Below are 15,835 nucleotides of genomic sequence, written 5' to 3' on the forward strand. Positions count from 1 at the left end.
ACTTTAACCAATTTCTATTACTTTCTATTGATATCGATTAATTCTAATGAACTCCGATAAATTGTTATCAATTATCGTTGATTCTCATTAATTGAAATTAATTCCTATTAAAACGTATTTTCTAATGGAATCATTTGAACTATCAAATCAGAATCTTCTCCGTCTCTATAATTTCATGAGAGAATTATATGGTATTTACGGATAAATATGAAATAGTTAAGTTACGATAAATTTATTGTACAGCTATCTTGAAAATAACTGGTTCTCAAGGTATAAATTGAAGCCAAGTTACACGGCTCTTGGTATTCCAGGCAGGTATTCATATTTCCACGGAGTGTACGGGGGTTATTTTTTTTTCTCACCCCTCAGGACCATGGGGGATGGTTCCACAATACGTCACGTGTCGAGCGTGGATTAAAGGGAATGCCAGTACGTGCGACACACGAATCGACCTTTTTTTTTTTTATCCTTTCCAACTTTCCATCGACCCTGTCCACCCACTCTCTCGCTTCATTTCGTTCGAGTTTCGAAATTTATCCCTTTTTGATGAAACGGATATATTTTCGCCACTTTTTTACTCTCTTTTTCCATTTCTTTTGGTCTTTTCTTCGATCATCTCCGCAGATTACGGGTGGAGTAGTTGATAGTTTTTTTTTTTGCTGGATAATTTTGTCGCGCATTTTTCCACCCGATAAGCGGAAGTTATACTTCAATCAAGTATATTATATATTTGATTTATATCTTATGTTGGGAAGAGATGGTTCGCGCGTGCTTCGCATGCGCATTCATTCGAAATTGAGAAGAATGTCCGCTGATAAACATCGAGAAAAAATTGCCAATTTTCATGAAAATTGTGAACAATCTTCAGCCCTACATATTTCTCGATAAAAAAATAATATTTAAAAAAGGTATAGAAGCGCATTCTTGGAATTAAAAGGGATTCTCGAAGCCGTTCACTCATTTCTTCTATAACAGAATAGTCGATATAACAGGATAATCGATGGCCGAATATTGCAAAAAATGTTTATTTTTGCATGATTATTTTTTTCATCCAAATTTCAACCAATCAAATGGGGGCATTTCCCGTCACGTGGTACAAGTAAAACGGTTTTACTTCGGATATTTTTCGAATATTTCCCTGTTTGTTGCTAAGCAATGAAAATATCCGATAAACAATTTGTACGCGTTTCAAACCCCAAAACTGTCTGGTTGTAAAAATGGAAAATTGAGATTTCCCAATAAAAACGTTTTACTTATACCATATCACGTGAAATGCCACACATTTAATTGCTTTTTTTTGAAATTTGAATGAAAAAAATAATCCAGCCAAATACCCCTCGGTCTTCAAAATTAATAGAATATTTCCCTCCAGTTTCCCTGTGTAGCACCGATCGGAATAAATTTCGAAGGAAATTTTTAACCTGCAAAACTCATCCCTCTCGTTGCTACGCAACGAAACTCGGGAAGTATCCGATAATTTTCAAGGTTTTGGGGTATTACTACTGAAAATTGTTAAGACTGTTAAACTTTGCACATCTCTCCATAGAAAAGTGATACCGAAAAAAAATGCTTTCAGTGTCGCCGTACTGTCTTACACTTACGCTAATTAATTATTAATTCGAGATACTTCGAGATCGATTTCCTTTTTTTCTTTTGCATTAAGAAATTTATTTGGAGTATACTTTACAGTGGAATCAAGTATATTCCGCGTTCAATGGGATACCCAATGAAAAATTAATAAAGTCAAATGAAATGAAATTGAGGAAAAAAAAATTAAGATAATTGTGTCAGGTTTGGAAAATTTGTTTCGTCAATTTATCATATTAACTGTGCTCCCAGATTCTCGCTATTATCGGCTATAAAATCAGCCACGTATTTACCCCCTTCCACATTTAGGTAAGAGAAGAAATTTCGAGTGTACCACTCGAGCGAATCGGGTAGAAATTCCAATAGTTTTAGTTTTATTGCCTCCTCATCGAGTTCCTGCAAATGCCGGGAATTTAAAATAGTATCCCTCACTCCACCGTTGAATATATGTTCCATTACCGCCATATTTAATTACCTCGCTCTCGGAATATTTGAATGGGCTATTTTAAGTATTTTTCAAGTGTATCGTAATTTATAACTTCATTATCGATCAGTTCGGGTACCGGGAGGGCGCGTAATGGTCGAGGAATATAATTAGGGAAAATGCAATTATGGGGGTGCATTAATCAACGCATTGTACAAACAACACTTAACGATCTTTCAGGTACGTGATTACCGAAAACACTAGATGAAATTGGCGAGGTTATCAGTTGGCACTGATTAATTTTCAGGACAATGCAATCATTTCGTTTTTTTTTTTCAGACGATAAACTAGTGATAAAGATTTTAAGCGAAATTTTTCGATTTTTGACAGGTCAAAAGTAATTACGAAACATTTGTTTGTTTTCGGATTTCCCATTGGGGTGATTTCACCCTTCGTTATTTAAATAGAATTCAAATTCCATGACAATGGTAAAATCACCCATTTCCCGGTAATTGCACCATCAACAATTAGAAAATCCACGAGTACAAAAGCAAATAGTTGACGTTTCACTGAAATTATACGTTTTCATATCACTCATTGAAAAATCCTCGAACATCTCTGGTACCCATAAATCCTGTAATTATTCTCCTGAATACGGAAACTTTGAAGAATCCCCTGGAGTCCAACTCTCGAAAGTTCAATGTCTTTCATTTCTGGAGTGCATTGGAAAGAGTAAAACTCTGTTGGGAGCTTTTTGCAGTTGGCGTTCCTCAAGCATTAGCCCCTCATTCGTCAAGCTCGAGGAACTCACCGAAATTCTCAACCCTCGCCTTCAGGGTTTAATGATCCTGTGAAAGATGTTTAACAGACTCATCTCCAACTGCACTATGATTTTCAGTAATTATTCATATTTCCCGGGCCAAAAACCATTATCGAATCCATTTAAATTCCATCGTTGTATGCAATTACGAAAATTCATCTGCAATGATGAATTAAAATATCTAGGTGTAATCCAGTTTATGGCTGTGACAGCATGAATTTTTTTCGAGGAATGAACAATCCTTTTTATTTTTCAATTAAACACAAAACGACGATAAACGAAAAACCGTTACATATAATAGAGAAAAGAGAAAATACCGTGAAATTTAATTGAATTGCTGCACTCAATGGACAGCAGCTATCAGTACATATGCAATCACTCATGATTGCGCTAGCATTCGGAGCCCTTCAGGCCATCATCCGCAAAAGCCTGGCAATAATTCTCAATCAGAGGATCCAGCTGATTCACCAGTTCTCCACGGCAATTGCATTTCTTTCATTTTTTTTTATTTTCTCCGTTTCATGGAGTAAGTCAAGAGTGAAGGAGAAACGAAAGAGTGCTCCAAGCATTCTCCAAGGACTCTTTTCATTGAAAATAGATGATTCCACTTAATGCTCTCTATTCGCCATTGTGAAGGGGAATACTGATTTTATTCAACGACAAACACGATTGGATATCTACTTACGTGAAATATTTCAAATCCCGGGCTTTTATAGGGGATTGGAATTGATGGGAGTCGACGGTTCAGTGGCAAATGCAGTTTTACATTTGGAGTTGATCTGGAGTATTTGGAAATGAGTCTCCAGTGGATTTGATTCATGGAGATAATATACAGCTGTGTAAGTTGAAGCTCAGTTTAACCGTGTGTTTAGATAATCGTTGTGATCTTCTGCAACACTATCAACCGAGAATTAACTCGAAAGTAACAACTTGAAGAAGTCATTTTCCCACACCGATGGTTATAATTAGAGTTCTCGCACATTACCAAACAACTTGGCGAATCAAATGGGAAAAGTTGGACAACCCCATCCATAAATCACTGCTGGTGAATGTATCTGGTGATATCAACTCCAGGACATCTTGAGAGTTGGGGGACAGATCTTCTTGGGGGTATTTCGGTGGCATATCGGAGTCAGTGATTTGTGTTCGTATCAGTGAGAGATTTAGTGGTACCCTGGGGATTCATTTGATGTCCAATAATTTTCCGAGGCTGTGGACGCATGTGCGTCTTGATGGGAAACCCAGCCCTGGGGATCTGAGGACAACTGGAGAAACTGATGGGCCTGATGCTGGAAACAGTACATGTCATTGCAATTATCAGACGAAATTCAGTTAATCTTTGGATCTCCTGCTCTGGCAATAGATCCTATTGGTAATATCAAGGGAAATGATTTTCAATACGAATAATATTTTTATATCCGACATTTTTCGAACTCATGAATGATAGATGGTGAGAAAAGAAAAATAGAATTTAAATATGGATGCAATAAAAATTCTATTGAGGTGAATTTCTCATCGCTGGAGGCATTATGCAAGTCAATATGAAAAGAATCCGCACAATTGTGCAGTTGTGAAGGTAGAGGGTGCACGTAGATCAAACAAATGGATGGAAATATTCAGCTGTCCAAGTCCATTAACAGAAGATGAAATTCTTTTTCAATCGATATTCCACGAACAGTTGGAGAGTTTTTCCCTTGTCTACCAATACCTTCATCAGTCAAACTAGCTCTTCGCTTGTTTATTTTATTTTTAATTTCTACTTTTACCGTTCTACTCTGCATTTTCATTCATCTCAGTTCCTTTTTTTTTTCCTCTTTATACGGTTTTTTGCATCTCATCAGGGAAGAAAGTATTGAAAGGGGGAAAGAAAAGGCTGTCAACATGTGCTTCAGCTGATGCATTCGGATGTAAATTGACCAGTGATTTTTTTCTCATCTCTTGGAATTTATGAAAAATTACACGGCATAATGGGAACGTGGGGCTGTCGTTGCTAGATAACAGGAATTCTCCCTAATTCGAATAGTATTATCGGATTCTGAGTCACCTGTACGTTGAATTGCCGTTGGCAAGGAATAACGAATGAACCAACCGGGGGAATCCCCATTGGACCGCAGTACTAACTGAAATGCCAGGGCAACCACCATCTCAACACCAGGACATCCTGCATGACGTCATGATAACCGCTTTAATAGCCGTGGGACGATTGGGCTTCCACCCATTCACCCATGCCTCTACACTCTAGCTGCAAATTTACACCATCCAGCCAGTAATCGGTGTACATATTCACCGTTTGTGTACTCCCAATGATATTCGAGAGCTCCAACCAGGGGAATTAACGAAATCTGCTATTTCCAGGGCAATTATTTTCGGCAATTATCGACTGAATTTCGACTACACTACAACACTTTAGGGTAGAGATCCTCTTTACATTTTTTATTCCAAATGATTTTTCATTAATTTCTCGAACTTGAACATTTCTTGAACAGTCTCATACTTTTATGTTAGAAAAGAGAAAAAAATTTGGTATATGAAGATAGAGATGAGGTAAAAGATGTCTTGGAGATTGCATCCCATCAGCATCAATCTAGGAAAATTTTGGGAAAAAGAGCTGGAGAAGTTTTGAAAAATATTCGTGGTGAGATGAGACTCATGAATACACAGCATCGATAAAGCAAACTCGACGATTTGAATTCCTCGAGCGGATCAACAAGAGTGGACGCCTGAGTTTTGAGTGTTCTTGGTGAAAACTACGGCCGGGGGGAAGGGGGGGGGGGCAAAACTTTACCTCAGCTTTCGTACACATCTTTGACCCCATGAAAAACTGAATTCGCTAGTACGTGAGGTACGTCATACGCTGGAGAACACAGGGTCTAAAAATGGTGATGAATTCAAGGAGGGATGAGGGGGGGATTTGCATTGGTTGATGTTGTTGGAATACCTCTTCAAGGTGATCGTTTACTCTGACTTGATTCACAAACGTTCAAGCCAACTCCTCCAATCCTGATCATAAGACACGTCTGCGATTAATGCTCTTTGATCTTTCCAAGATATTTGAACTGTGGATAAATACCTGAATTACTTTGTCCTGAAATATACGATAGGTTGATCACACATTTTAGGTCCTACAGTTCCAATTGACAAGTCTACCTGAAAAAATCTCGTTTATTTCAAAGGATCAACTGTTGATAATTGAATGATCAGTTGAATTTCTTTTTGCTGCTTTTCTGCTGCTGGAAATTTTTTTTTGCCTCTTCGGGTTTTTTCCCCCGTATTTTATGCTCGTTGCCTTTATCCCATGGATACGTCCCCTCTGACTCATTCAAGTGTACCAACAGGACGAATTGATTTTGATGGATGGAGATTGGCTCGTTGGGATGTATCCAGGGGTAGCAACCATTTACATTCAGACTTCTCGAAGCTTTCCCCTTTTTCCCAGGGTGACAGGAGCGAATTGTAATGAAGCTGTCGCAGTCGAGATTTATATTCATTTTTTATTCGGATTCTCCTTCTTACTCTAGTTCATTCTCCCTGTTCATCATCTTCTGACATTTGAAAAATTCAAAACATCAGTATGACGTCTTTTCAATCTTCAATAGTTTACATCATCTGAACAAGTGGATAATTGTATTTTTTTTGGGAAATTTCATTGCTGTTGCTTTACTATCTGTTAAGAGTTTTTTAGTGGAGGTTTTCTTGACTGGATCCCTGGAGCTGCTTGAACAGACAATTTCACTATTGAAAAAGTTGGTACTCTAGAATTTCAAGGAAAAACGTCACTGAATATTCAAGGGTCTACGGCTCGGTGTTTCGAATTAAAATTGTTCCGAGATAGTTCTCCATGAATCTCCATGGATACCGAGGCCTGTCGCTATTTCTGATGTACAAAAAACTGAGCTTGCAACCTTCACGCTGGAGATACCAGTACACGAGAAAATCTCTCTCGTAACATCAACCAACGAGATGGAAGTTTTACGAGTAGAGAACAGACGCCGGGAGCTTTTCACTAGTCCTCAGGATGGAGGAATAAGTAACTCGTCAACGTTGAGAAGGAAAAAATATAAAATCCTGGATTAATTCTCAGGTTTACAACCCCATAAACCGTAGATTGCAACACGTGATAAAAAATCCAATCAAATTGAAGATATTCTTGGGCGAGCACGTGTCGATTTATAAGAACGAAGTTGCAGTATATAATAATCCAAATAATAATTCGTTTGTCTGATTTTTCTCTATCAATGTTTTTGAATGAATTACTCCTCCACTGAATTTTAATAATTGGAATTCAAGGAGTCCGTGATTATCGAGGGAAGTCAGGCGAATGTCTCCTTGAATTTTTCATTGTGGATGATTCCATTGATGATTTTTTGAATTCATCACCTTGTCATGCTTTTGGAGACGTCCCAGCGAATCGTTTGAGCATTGTGAGTACTTGAGGACGAGTTCTCCCCTCGGTGCACTCGAAAAAAAAGGCGTTGGGGCATTTCAGGGCTTTTAGATTCTCTGTTTCACTCAGTCTCTCCCAACTGCATGAAATATTCCAAAGAAGATGAGTAAGTGCCAGTGGGAATATTAAAAATTCTTTTTAATCCTCAAAACAATTTTCTCTCCACTCATCGGGGAATATTAAATATTAATATCAACTGATGGCACGACCAGATGGAGTGGAACAATGAGCTGAGACTGATCAATATTGAAGCACCCAATGAATTAAATTTTACTCATGCAAATTTCACGTTTCGACTCTGATGAGCTGTGTTTTCTCGGGAAAATGTGCAATTGTGGAGGTGACAATTGATGTGACCTCGTTGTGTCTTACTGAGAGGTCGAGTGCATTGGCACAATGCCCAGATGATTCTGGGCGAGTTGGAGATCCTGCTGAGGTGTTGATTAGGTGATTTAGGAGACAGGTTCGCGAATAATTTTCATGTTATAAAAAAAATAACGGAAAAGGAATCTTGAAGTCTTTGAAATGTGCAACAAGAACCAGACAGCCCTCTGACAATGAATTTACGATCGATTGACGTTTGAAAAGGCGAAAAGCAAGAGAACGAATCCGTAAAGAAGAATAAAGGAAGTAGCTGAGGGCAATGGAGCAGCGTGAGGCCATAAAACGATAGAGTCCTCTTAATCTTCCATCAATTCCCTTAATTAACTGGCAACAATAGCCAACCGATTGGAGAGAGGGAGACACCTTTCTAGGGGTAAACCAAGGAGAAAAGAGTGCCCCTGGCCAACGTCAGGAGTTGGTCCATTGTTGGATGAAAACCCCGACGGGTCCTTGGAGATTTTTTTTTTTTTCAAATTCTCTTGCCGTTTCTCTTACGGAACACCTCGCTCATCGAATTAATGCTCCAATTAATCAAGCGAACGAACATAATTGAGGAGAACAGAGAATCCAAGATTTTAATCATGAATCTTTTCATTTGTGAATTGTGGAGTCGTTCACTTATCTCACACGTTAGAAAATTGAGCAATATCTATTTGGTAGTGTCGAGGTAGAAACAGCTTCTCCAGGGAAATTAGAATAAATGAGGGGTGCATATGCACATATGCAAAATATCTACTATCGCCCCAGAGTTTTCTCGCATCTTTTTTTTTTTTTATGTGTACCTAGTGCACGTTTACTCGTCCATCTCACAACTGTTATTACAGGCATTTTCTACATCGATAGCTAAATGTTTGAATATGGAAATTGAGAAACTATTGGTCATTCAATATTGGGACGGAAAATTGATGCCTTTGGGGGTTTTTATGGTGGGAAATGTAGGGACAATTTTTTTTTAGATGTGAAAATAGTGCGACTATTCATTCCCTGTGAGGGTCCCTTTGTTTTTCGTACGAAGAAAAAATAAAACAAATGGAATATCGAGTGATACACAAGTGTGTACCAGCTGTCCAGTTATTTCACAAGAAACCCCACGGCTTTTCCCATGCAAATCTACTCATAACTCAGAGTACGCGGGGAATTGGGAGGGAATTTATTTTTCTCCTTATCGCTAAATGGGAATTGGAGTGGTGGATTGAAGAGGGGGTTGAAGGGGTTGAAATTATCGAGAGAGAAAAAGGTGGAAATGGTGGAAGTAAAAAGGGCTCTCACGTGTATCACTGGGTGGAGCACCGAATACTTGACACGTCCACTGAATTTGTCTCGCATTTCCCATCTTATTGTACTTATAGGTTTTCTTTAGGGCCATTTTTCTTCGTGAAATATTGCCGAGTTGACATACTCGTGGGGTGTACAGAGACTCGAAAGTCACTGTCGATTTCACTCTAATTACAATGAATATCGAGATTGTGTCATCAGGGACTTTGGTATTAAAAAATAATAATTGAAAATGCCAAGGCCATTCGCCACGATGAACAATAATTTCCATTGGAGTGCGATTTGTAACTGGGAAAACCGGATGCAACAGCTTGAATATTCCCCTCACCTCTTCTTTTACCCCTCGTATTATATATACAATTCATCTAATGCGAACTTCCGGCCCACAATGAGGCGCTCACAATTTAATATTTCACGACCAGCCGTCCGTGATTAATTAGTTTTTATTTCAGATTTCACTCTTCAACTTTCCTATTCATCATAAATAATTGGTAATTTTATAACCCACAAAAAATTATTTATAATGTTAATCTGAATGGATGACTATTCGCTACAAAACAAGTTGATAATTCGATAGATTTTTTATTCCTCGGATGACAATCGATCCGAGATAATGAAATTTCAAAATGACCGTGAGAATCACCGACTTTCCGCCTTTCTTGGAGTTAGCAAAAACTTTTTCAATTGCTCCAGTGAAACATTTCATCAGAATTTATGAGGTGAAAATGTAGCAACATTGTCGAAGCCATAAACCAAGAATTTTCTTCGGGAACATCGCCCTGGAGGAAGTAAAATCAGAAGATATGGTGTGTCGATGCTAAATCAATAAGTGACGAGGGGTAGAAAGAGGACGAGAAGTTGTGTCCGGAGACACTTCTTATCTCGGTTTCTAGGGGCCTTTGTGGAAATGCAAGGTACATAACTATATACTGTAGCTACTGTAGCTAGGATGGGGCTTCGGTATGTGGAACGTCGTGCTTAATCGTCCGATCGATATATAGGGGAGGAAAAGGGCTCCGGTATGTACCGAGAGGGCATCGAATTCCCACCCTTTTACCCGGGACAAATTTAACATTGAACCGTCAATCCTATTGAACTGCACATTATCCCCAGTATCTTCAATTAATCTCTTATTTTTTTTTTCCTTTTAGAATGAGAATCGAGCACTCAGACTGAAAGAATCAGCTCTAGGACTATCGAGTGGAAGTTCAGGTTATGCTGAACCAGATGGTACAGCCATGGCAATGTCCTCGGAGCTTCTACCTGTACCCACCCCAGACCCCAGGGTGACATGGAACTACTTCGATGAACAAGGGTAACTCCACCAACAAAATTTCTCCTTTCAACTCGCCAAACTTGATAATTCCATTCAAATCCATATCCACTTGAACTATCAGGTGAATATTTTCCCTGAAATTATCGACACACCGGAAATTAAATTAATTTCCCTTGTATCCGACCTGATAATCAACTTATTGCATTTCACCATCTATGCACTCTAAACTAATCATCAAATGCCTTCAGATATGTCTCCAGGGGTGGACTGAGAGCTGGTGAAGACCCTTATGCCAGGAATAAATTCAATCAGGAGGCGTCAGACGGTCTGCCGAGCAATCGGGATATACCAGACACTCGAAGTGCAATGTAAGTAACTCACTGTCAATTGTTTCACCCAACGAAATTGATAGAAACGTCAAAATTCCGGGTATTCCTCAAGAAATAATGGAATTAACGGATACACGGGGGATCCGAGATGTCGATGCCAGGGGCAGACGTCGAAGAAACATCAGTTCTATCAATCCATTTATGTGTTACTTTCGAAAATATCGGAAAATATTGGAAGGATGTCTGCCGGGAAGAACTATTGCCCTGATTGCTTCGCAAATTTGGGAGGAAATAGACATGTCAGAGAGAATGATATACGTCAGGATGGCGATAAAAGAATCTCGAAGGAGAAGACGCATATCATGGAGGGAGAAAGTTGTCACCAATTTGTGATGCACTCGGTGAATTTATTCCTGGGTGTTTGACGCTTTTGGATTTATCCATTTAAATATTTAAGTCGTAATCACAAGTTTGACTGCTTCTAAACGCTTTCTTCACCAGTAAAAACATCGAATGCTGTCTTGGAGTCATGAAGAGGCATTACGAGTGTCGTTTTTATTGCTCCAGGTTTGGCTGTACGATCACGTAGCTGGAACTCCAAGTAGGCAATACCATTAAGCACTGGGACTACCCCTTAAACTTCACAAACTCAATCCCATCGCTTCAGCTACTCCAGCTCCACATACATATAGAAAGTAGAAAAAACCAGAGAACAGAAGGGGATTCTTATTTCAGTCGTGACGGCCCTTGAGCCCTCTACTCGCTCTTTATCTAGAGCCAGACTTCTCCAACGAGTTTTCCCGCTATTCGTCCTCTCCTGATCCTGTCTCGGCGCTGGACGGTGACAGATTCAATTTTTCGGTGAAATTTCAACTCCTGTTTGGAGAGCCAGAGTGAGAAAAAAGCTGGAATTTTAAGGAGCTGAAGAGCTCAACTGGGGATATTAACTTTAGGGGACAAATCCAAGGATGGGAAAATATTCATGGTGATCAACACATGATCGAGTCTGAAGTAATCGAGTGTTTGGGACAGGAAATTAATGCGATGCAATGATCAGGGTATCTCATATAATTTTGAAAAAGCCACAGTGAGGGACTAACTTGAATATTGATTATCTTCAATGAAAGAGCATTCTCTTGGTGCAGTATCACCTCTGGAAAAATTCTAAAGCTGTCGAACGTACGTGATACCATCACCGCTCTATTTCTAAGGCCGTTGCATCATTGCCCCGAGGGACGGATGTTCAATATTGTGTGTGTTACCCGGGGAGTTGGCCCAGTAAGCCATGAATATTCCGGATGAAAAGAGGTCTGATGAAGCGTCTGGGACTCAATTCATCGATGGCGTCATAAAACTCATGTACACCGATGTAATTGGCACACACCAATGTGATCATTGCCGTTGGATTTGCTGAGCTGAATATTCAATCACGAAAACGTGTGTTCTGGAATTTTCCAAGTATGAAGTTGCAATTCTCGGGATAATGCTGGTGGAGTCCAAGTAGGTTATCAAAATGCGATCCTGAAGAGGGTTCAGGACGTAGAAACTTGGTGTACGTACAAGCTGAAAATGTTATTCCATCTAGTTCTCTGGCGTTGCATTAAACATACAGATGTGCGCCCCGGGTCTAAGAAGAAAACATGTCAACTACTGGGAGTGAGAATTTTCGGGGAAATGTGCATTTTGTATTCATCAGATCCTTCCGCACCCCAAGGTTGGGTTATTTCCTTATTCTGACGCTCTCCAAATTAACTTGAATCATCTGAATGTATAAATAAATGGGAATTATTACTCCTCTCTTGGTCGAGGCCATTTTTTTTTTTTCATTATGAAAAATTCTCGGGACATCTAATGTTACGCTGTTTGTTCAGCTAACCGGAGAGTTAAGAGTTATTAATCAGGTAATCCACCAGGAGTTGTTGAACGGAAGGGGAAGTGGAAGTGTGTGTTAACGAAGAAGGGGATTCCCCGGATCGGAAGCAATGATCTTCTAAATATGTTTCCACCGAGTTTTCAAAGTTCAACGCAGTAATTCAATTTAAATCGTAATTGAGAGTGCAAGAGGTGGACATAAAATCCAATCTTCAGTGATTTCCTGAAAATGTTCTTCATGAGAAAAATTCTCGGCGTGAAATTTTGGTGAGAAGTTATTCTCAGCACAGCGAGACTTAATTCATTCGGAGATTAAAACAACAAGTTGATTACTGAGATAATTAACTTGTATCTAGCTATTGTTTTTTTTGTTATGAAGATCGTGTACTTTTTAAAATATCTGATGAAGCAGTGAGGTGAAATTCTTGAATGATTTTCTCCGGGTAAAGGGTCACATGGGGGCAAAAAATTTAAGTGACTCCATAAAATTTTCAAATTTCAGTGAATACCCATTTCATAACGCAGAAAACGTTCACCCCGCGGACTGGTCCCTCTGACAGTGGGACTACTACTGAGGCAGTTAACGAGTCGGCTGACGGGCAGACACCCCCATTGCGTGTGGTGCTCTCCCTCTCTTGGGGTGCAGTACTACGATGCCGTTGGGGTCACTCAAACCTCCAGAACTGAGCCTCTACTTTAGTCAATCCTCTTTGGTCCCAATTCTCCCATCGGCTCAATTTTACAGCTCACTGTTGAAAGTGTCTTTGAGACCGCAAACGAGCCCTGGAAAATGACTCCAGGTTCATGCCGTAGGAAATCCAAATGTATTTCTACCCTCGGGAAGTCTCAGTGGCGTCAGCGGGTGAAGTGATAAAGAAGAAAAAAAAGAGATGTGAAGAAGGAGATGCAGAAGAAAAAAAAACTCGAGGAAGGACAGTGGAGTACCTCCAGTAACTCTGGACCCCCGCGGATTCTTCGAGTTACAGGTGATAAACTTTACGATTCTGCACTGACGGCCGCCGTTATTCGCCCTCGAGTTTTTTTTTTTTTTGGATTACTTCTTATCTCCAAGGAACTCTCAGTCGTTTCCATCTCGTTGGTACTCATTCTCTTGGTGAACAAACGATTTTCCCTGGCATTGCAACTGCGAAAGAGATTTTTAAATTGCTTTGACGTTTCGCGATGTGTTTCGCGAGGTGTTTGATTGATTTTTTTCCAATCCTCAGGATTGTCAGTTTTGAGGATTCATTAAGTTCTTGATGTGAGGGAACAATTTGAACTTCAAATTATTCCAGCTGAAACTAATATCCTCTTCTCAAACTTCTGAGAACATAAGTTTCTTCATTTCAAATAGCTATCCAGCTGTTTTCTGACAATTTTCTGTCGAAAGAGAACAGTCCAACGGGCTGTAACGGGCGGTAACTAGATCTCCGTTCTCTCGTTAGTGTTGAAAACTGCGGGTAATTAGGAGCCCCTTGGTAAATAGTTCATGTCTTGTTCGCCGGCTGGAATACACTGGAAAATGTTGAAACCCAAATTTTCCACCAAAAATGTCGAATTACTCACTCGTAAAGTAATTAATGGCCAGAATACTCAACGGGGTCTGGACTATTAAAAAAAAAACCATTTTTTATTAATTTTTTAATAGTTCAGCGCCGGTGAGTGTTAATAGTCCAGACTGAGCGACAAAAAATATTCGTCACTCGTCGGAAAAGAATTTTTCGGACGACTTTATTTACAATTCGAGGCGAATCCGAGAAATTTAAACACAGTCGTCAGAAAAGTTCTTAACGTCCTAGTGACGAAAAGTATTATATTCTACGACATCGCACGGCAATTCATCTGCAATAAAAATGGCTGCCTATGAAAGCTCATAATTTTTATTGTAAAGCTGAGAAAATTCTCTTAACATTAACTTTAGTAAATTTTTGCCCGTGAGGAGTTGGGTAAATTGCATTGTGTCTGAGGGTAGGGAAAAGTTTCTTTTTGAGATTATGTGGAATTTTTTCTGGAGGAAATTGAGGATGAAAGAGGGGGAGGGCAAATAATGACGTGTAATAGAGACCAATTTTCGTTCAAGTTCCCTCGTGGAACGTTCAAAACTCACTTACATGGCGAAAGATAATATCAGTATGAGAAGAGGCTCGAGTACAGGGCACGTACTGACTATCGTACGTGTTTCGTTGAGTGCGAAACTCACGTTCACAATTCTAATAAAATGACTTTTCGTAAATAAATTTGAAGAAAAAAGAAAATTTGGGGTTTCCTTGGTGTACGTGAAGCACTATATACTAGTAGTTTGAGTAAATATCGGGTAATTAATCTCGAAATATTCCAGAAATGTTAATTTCTAGAGACAAGAAAAACTCGTTATCCCGAGTGCCTCAATGTATTCCAGGCGTCAGGGTAATAATTCAGTTTGTTTACGATTGGAGGTGTTTGCATATCAATTAACTTTCTGTACTCTGTACATGCATTGTTGTCTCTGTCATTTGTACCTGAGGCTACCTGGAAGATCTGAATTTAGCTGGTAGTGCACAATGTACTTTGTTCGCCTCCTTCTTCTCGAGAATCGAGCTTTACTGAGTAACTTAATTGAATTTCACATTGAGTATTGTCCCATGGTGAATTTAGGATGCCTCGCGTGAAATTGCCCTCGTACACTGCAATCATGAGGGATTGGGGGAGGGCAAACAGAGCACCAGAGGATATTGTGATCTTATCAAAATCGTTTCGCATCTAGGGGAAATTTCTTTGATACTCCAAAACTATTTTTTGTCATCACATGCATTACGTTATTTTCTTGGGTATTATATTGGATGTGTCTTGATAATTGATTTATTCATCTAACTTGTGTAATTTTGTGGATCAGATTCTCATTCGTTCCCGTACTCTCTATTTCGATCCTCGATCCTTTCACAAATCGGGATTCCTCTCTCCTGCGTTCTACGAAGATAAATTGCCTTTCACTTTTAGGAAAATGCACGGATAATATAATGGATTCAATCCAATCATTCATTCGATCAGTGTAGCATCCTGGTTATCACGTGTTGTACATGAAAACCGGGTGAATTTGAAGGGAAATCGAACAAATTCAACGGCACGTTTCGCTTCTATCACTTTCCCAACAGCTAAATGCTGTGACTCATTCTTTAAATACACCGTTCAGAAATTACACTTGAAATTTTAAGGTAAAAAATTTGAATTTTTTAACGATTCTAAATTGACGAGTCATTTAATTAATTAAATATTCTGGTAATGCAATCATTCGTCTGAATTTTCAATGGATTATTAAATCGCAATTGATGGAAATTAAATCGGGGATTATTTAACACGGAAAACCCAATTTTCCGGAATTTTCGGGATTCGCGAGAGAATAGAACAGAATAAATTTGAAATTAAAAATTCAATTCTAAAAAATAGA

The 15,835-nt window shown here is 39.1% G+C and overlaps 1 protein-coding gene across 1 annotated transcript in view; it reads left to right on the top strand.

Annotated features, from left to right (window-relative positions):
* Positions 1–15,835, top strand: part of Pgant2 (polypeptide N-acetylgalactosaminyltransferase 2) — a 65,238-nt gene that overhangs the window by 37,207 nt on the left and 12,196 nt on the right. The window contains exons 2-3 of the mRNA XM_011316390.1: positions 10,086–10,249; positions 10,459–10,578. Coding sequence (XP_011314692.1) covers positions 10,086–10,249; positions 10,459–10,578 — 284 coding nt within the window. The remainder of the gene's footprint in view (positions 1–10,085; positions 10,250–10,458; positions 10,579–15,835) is intronic.

The sequence above is a fragment of the Fopius arisanus genome, unplaced genomic scaffold (genome assembly GCF_000806365.1).
Source record: "Fopius arisanus strain USDA-PBARC FA_bdor unplaced genomic scaffold, ASM80636v1 scaffold00007, whole genome shotgun sequence".
NCBI lineage: Eukaryota > Metazoa > Arthropoda > Insecta > Hymenoptera > Braconidae > Fopius > Fopius arisanus.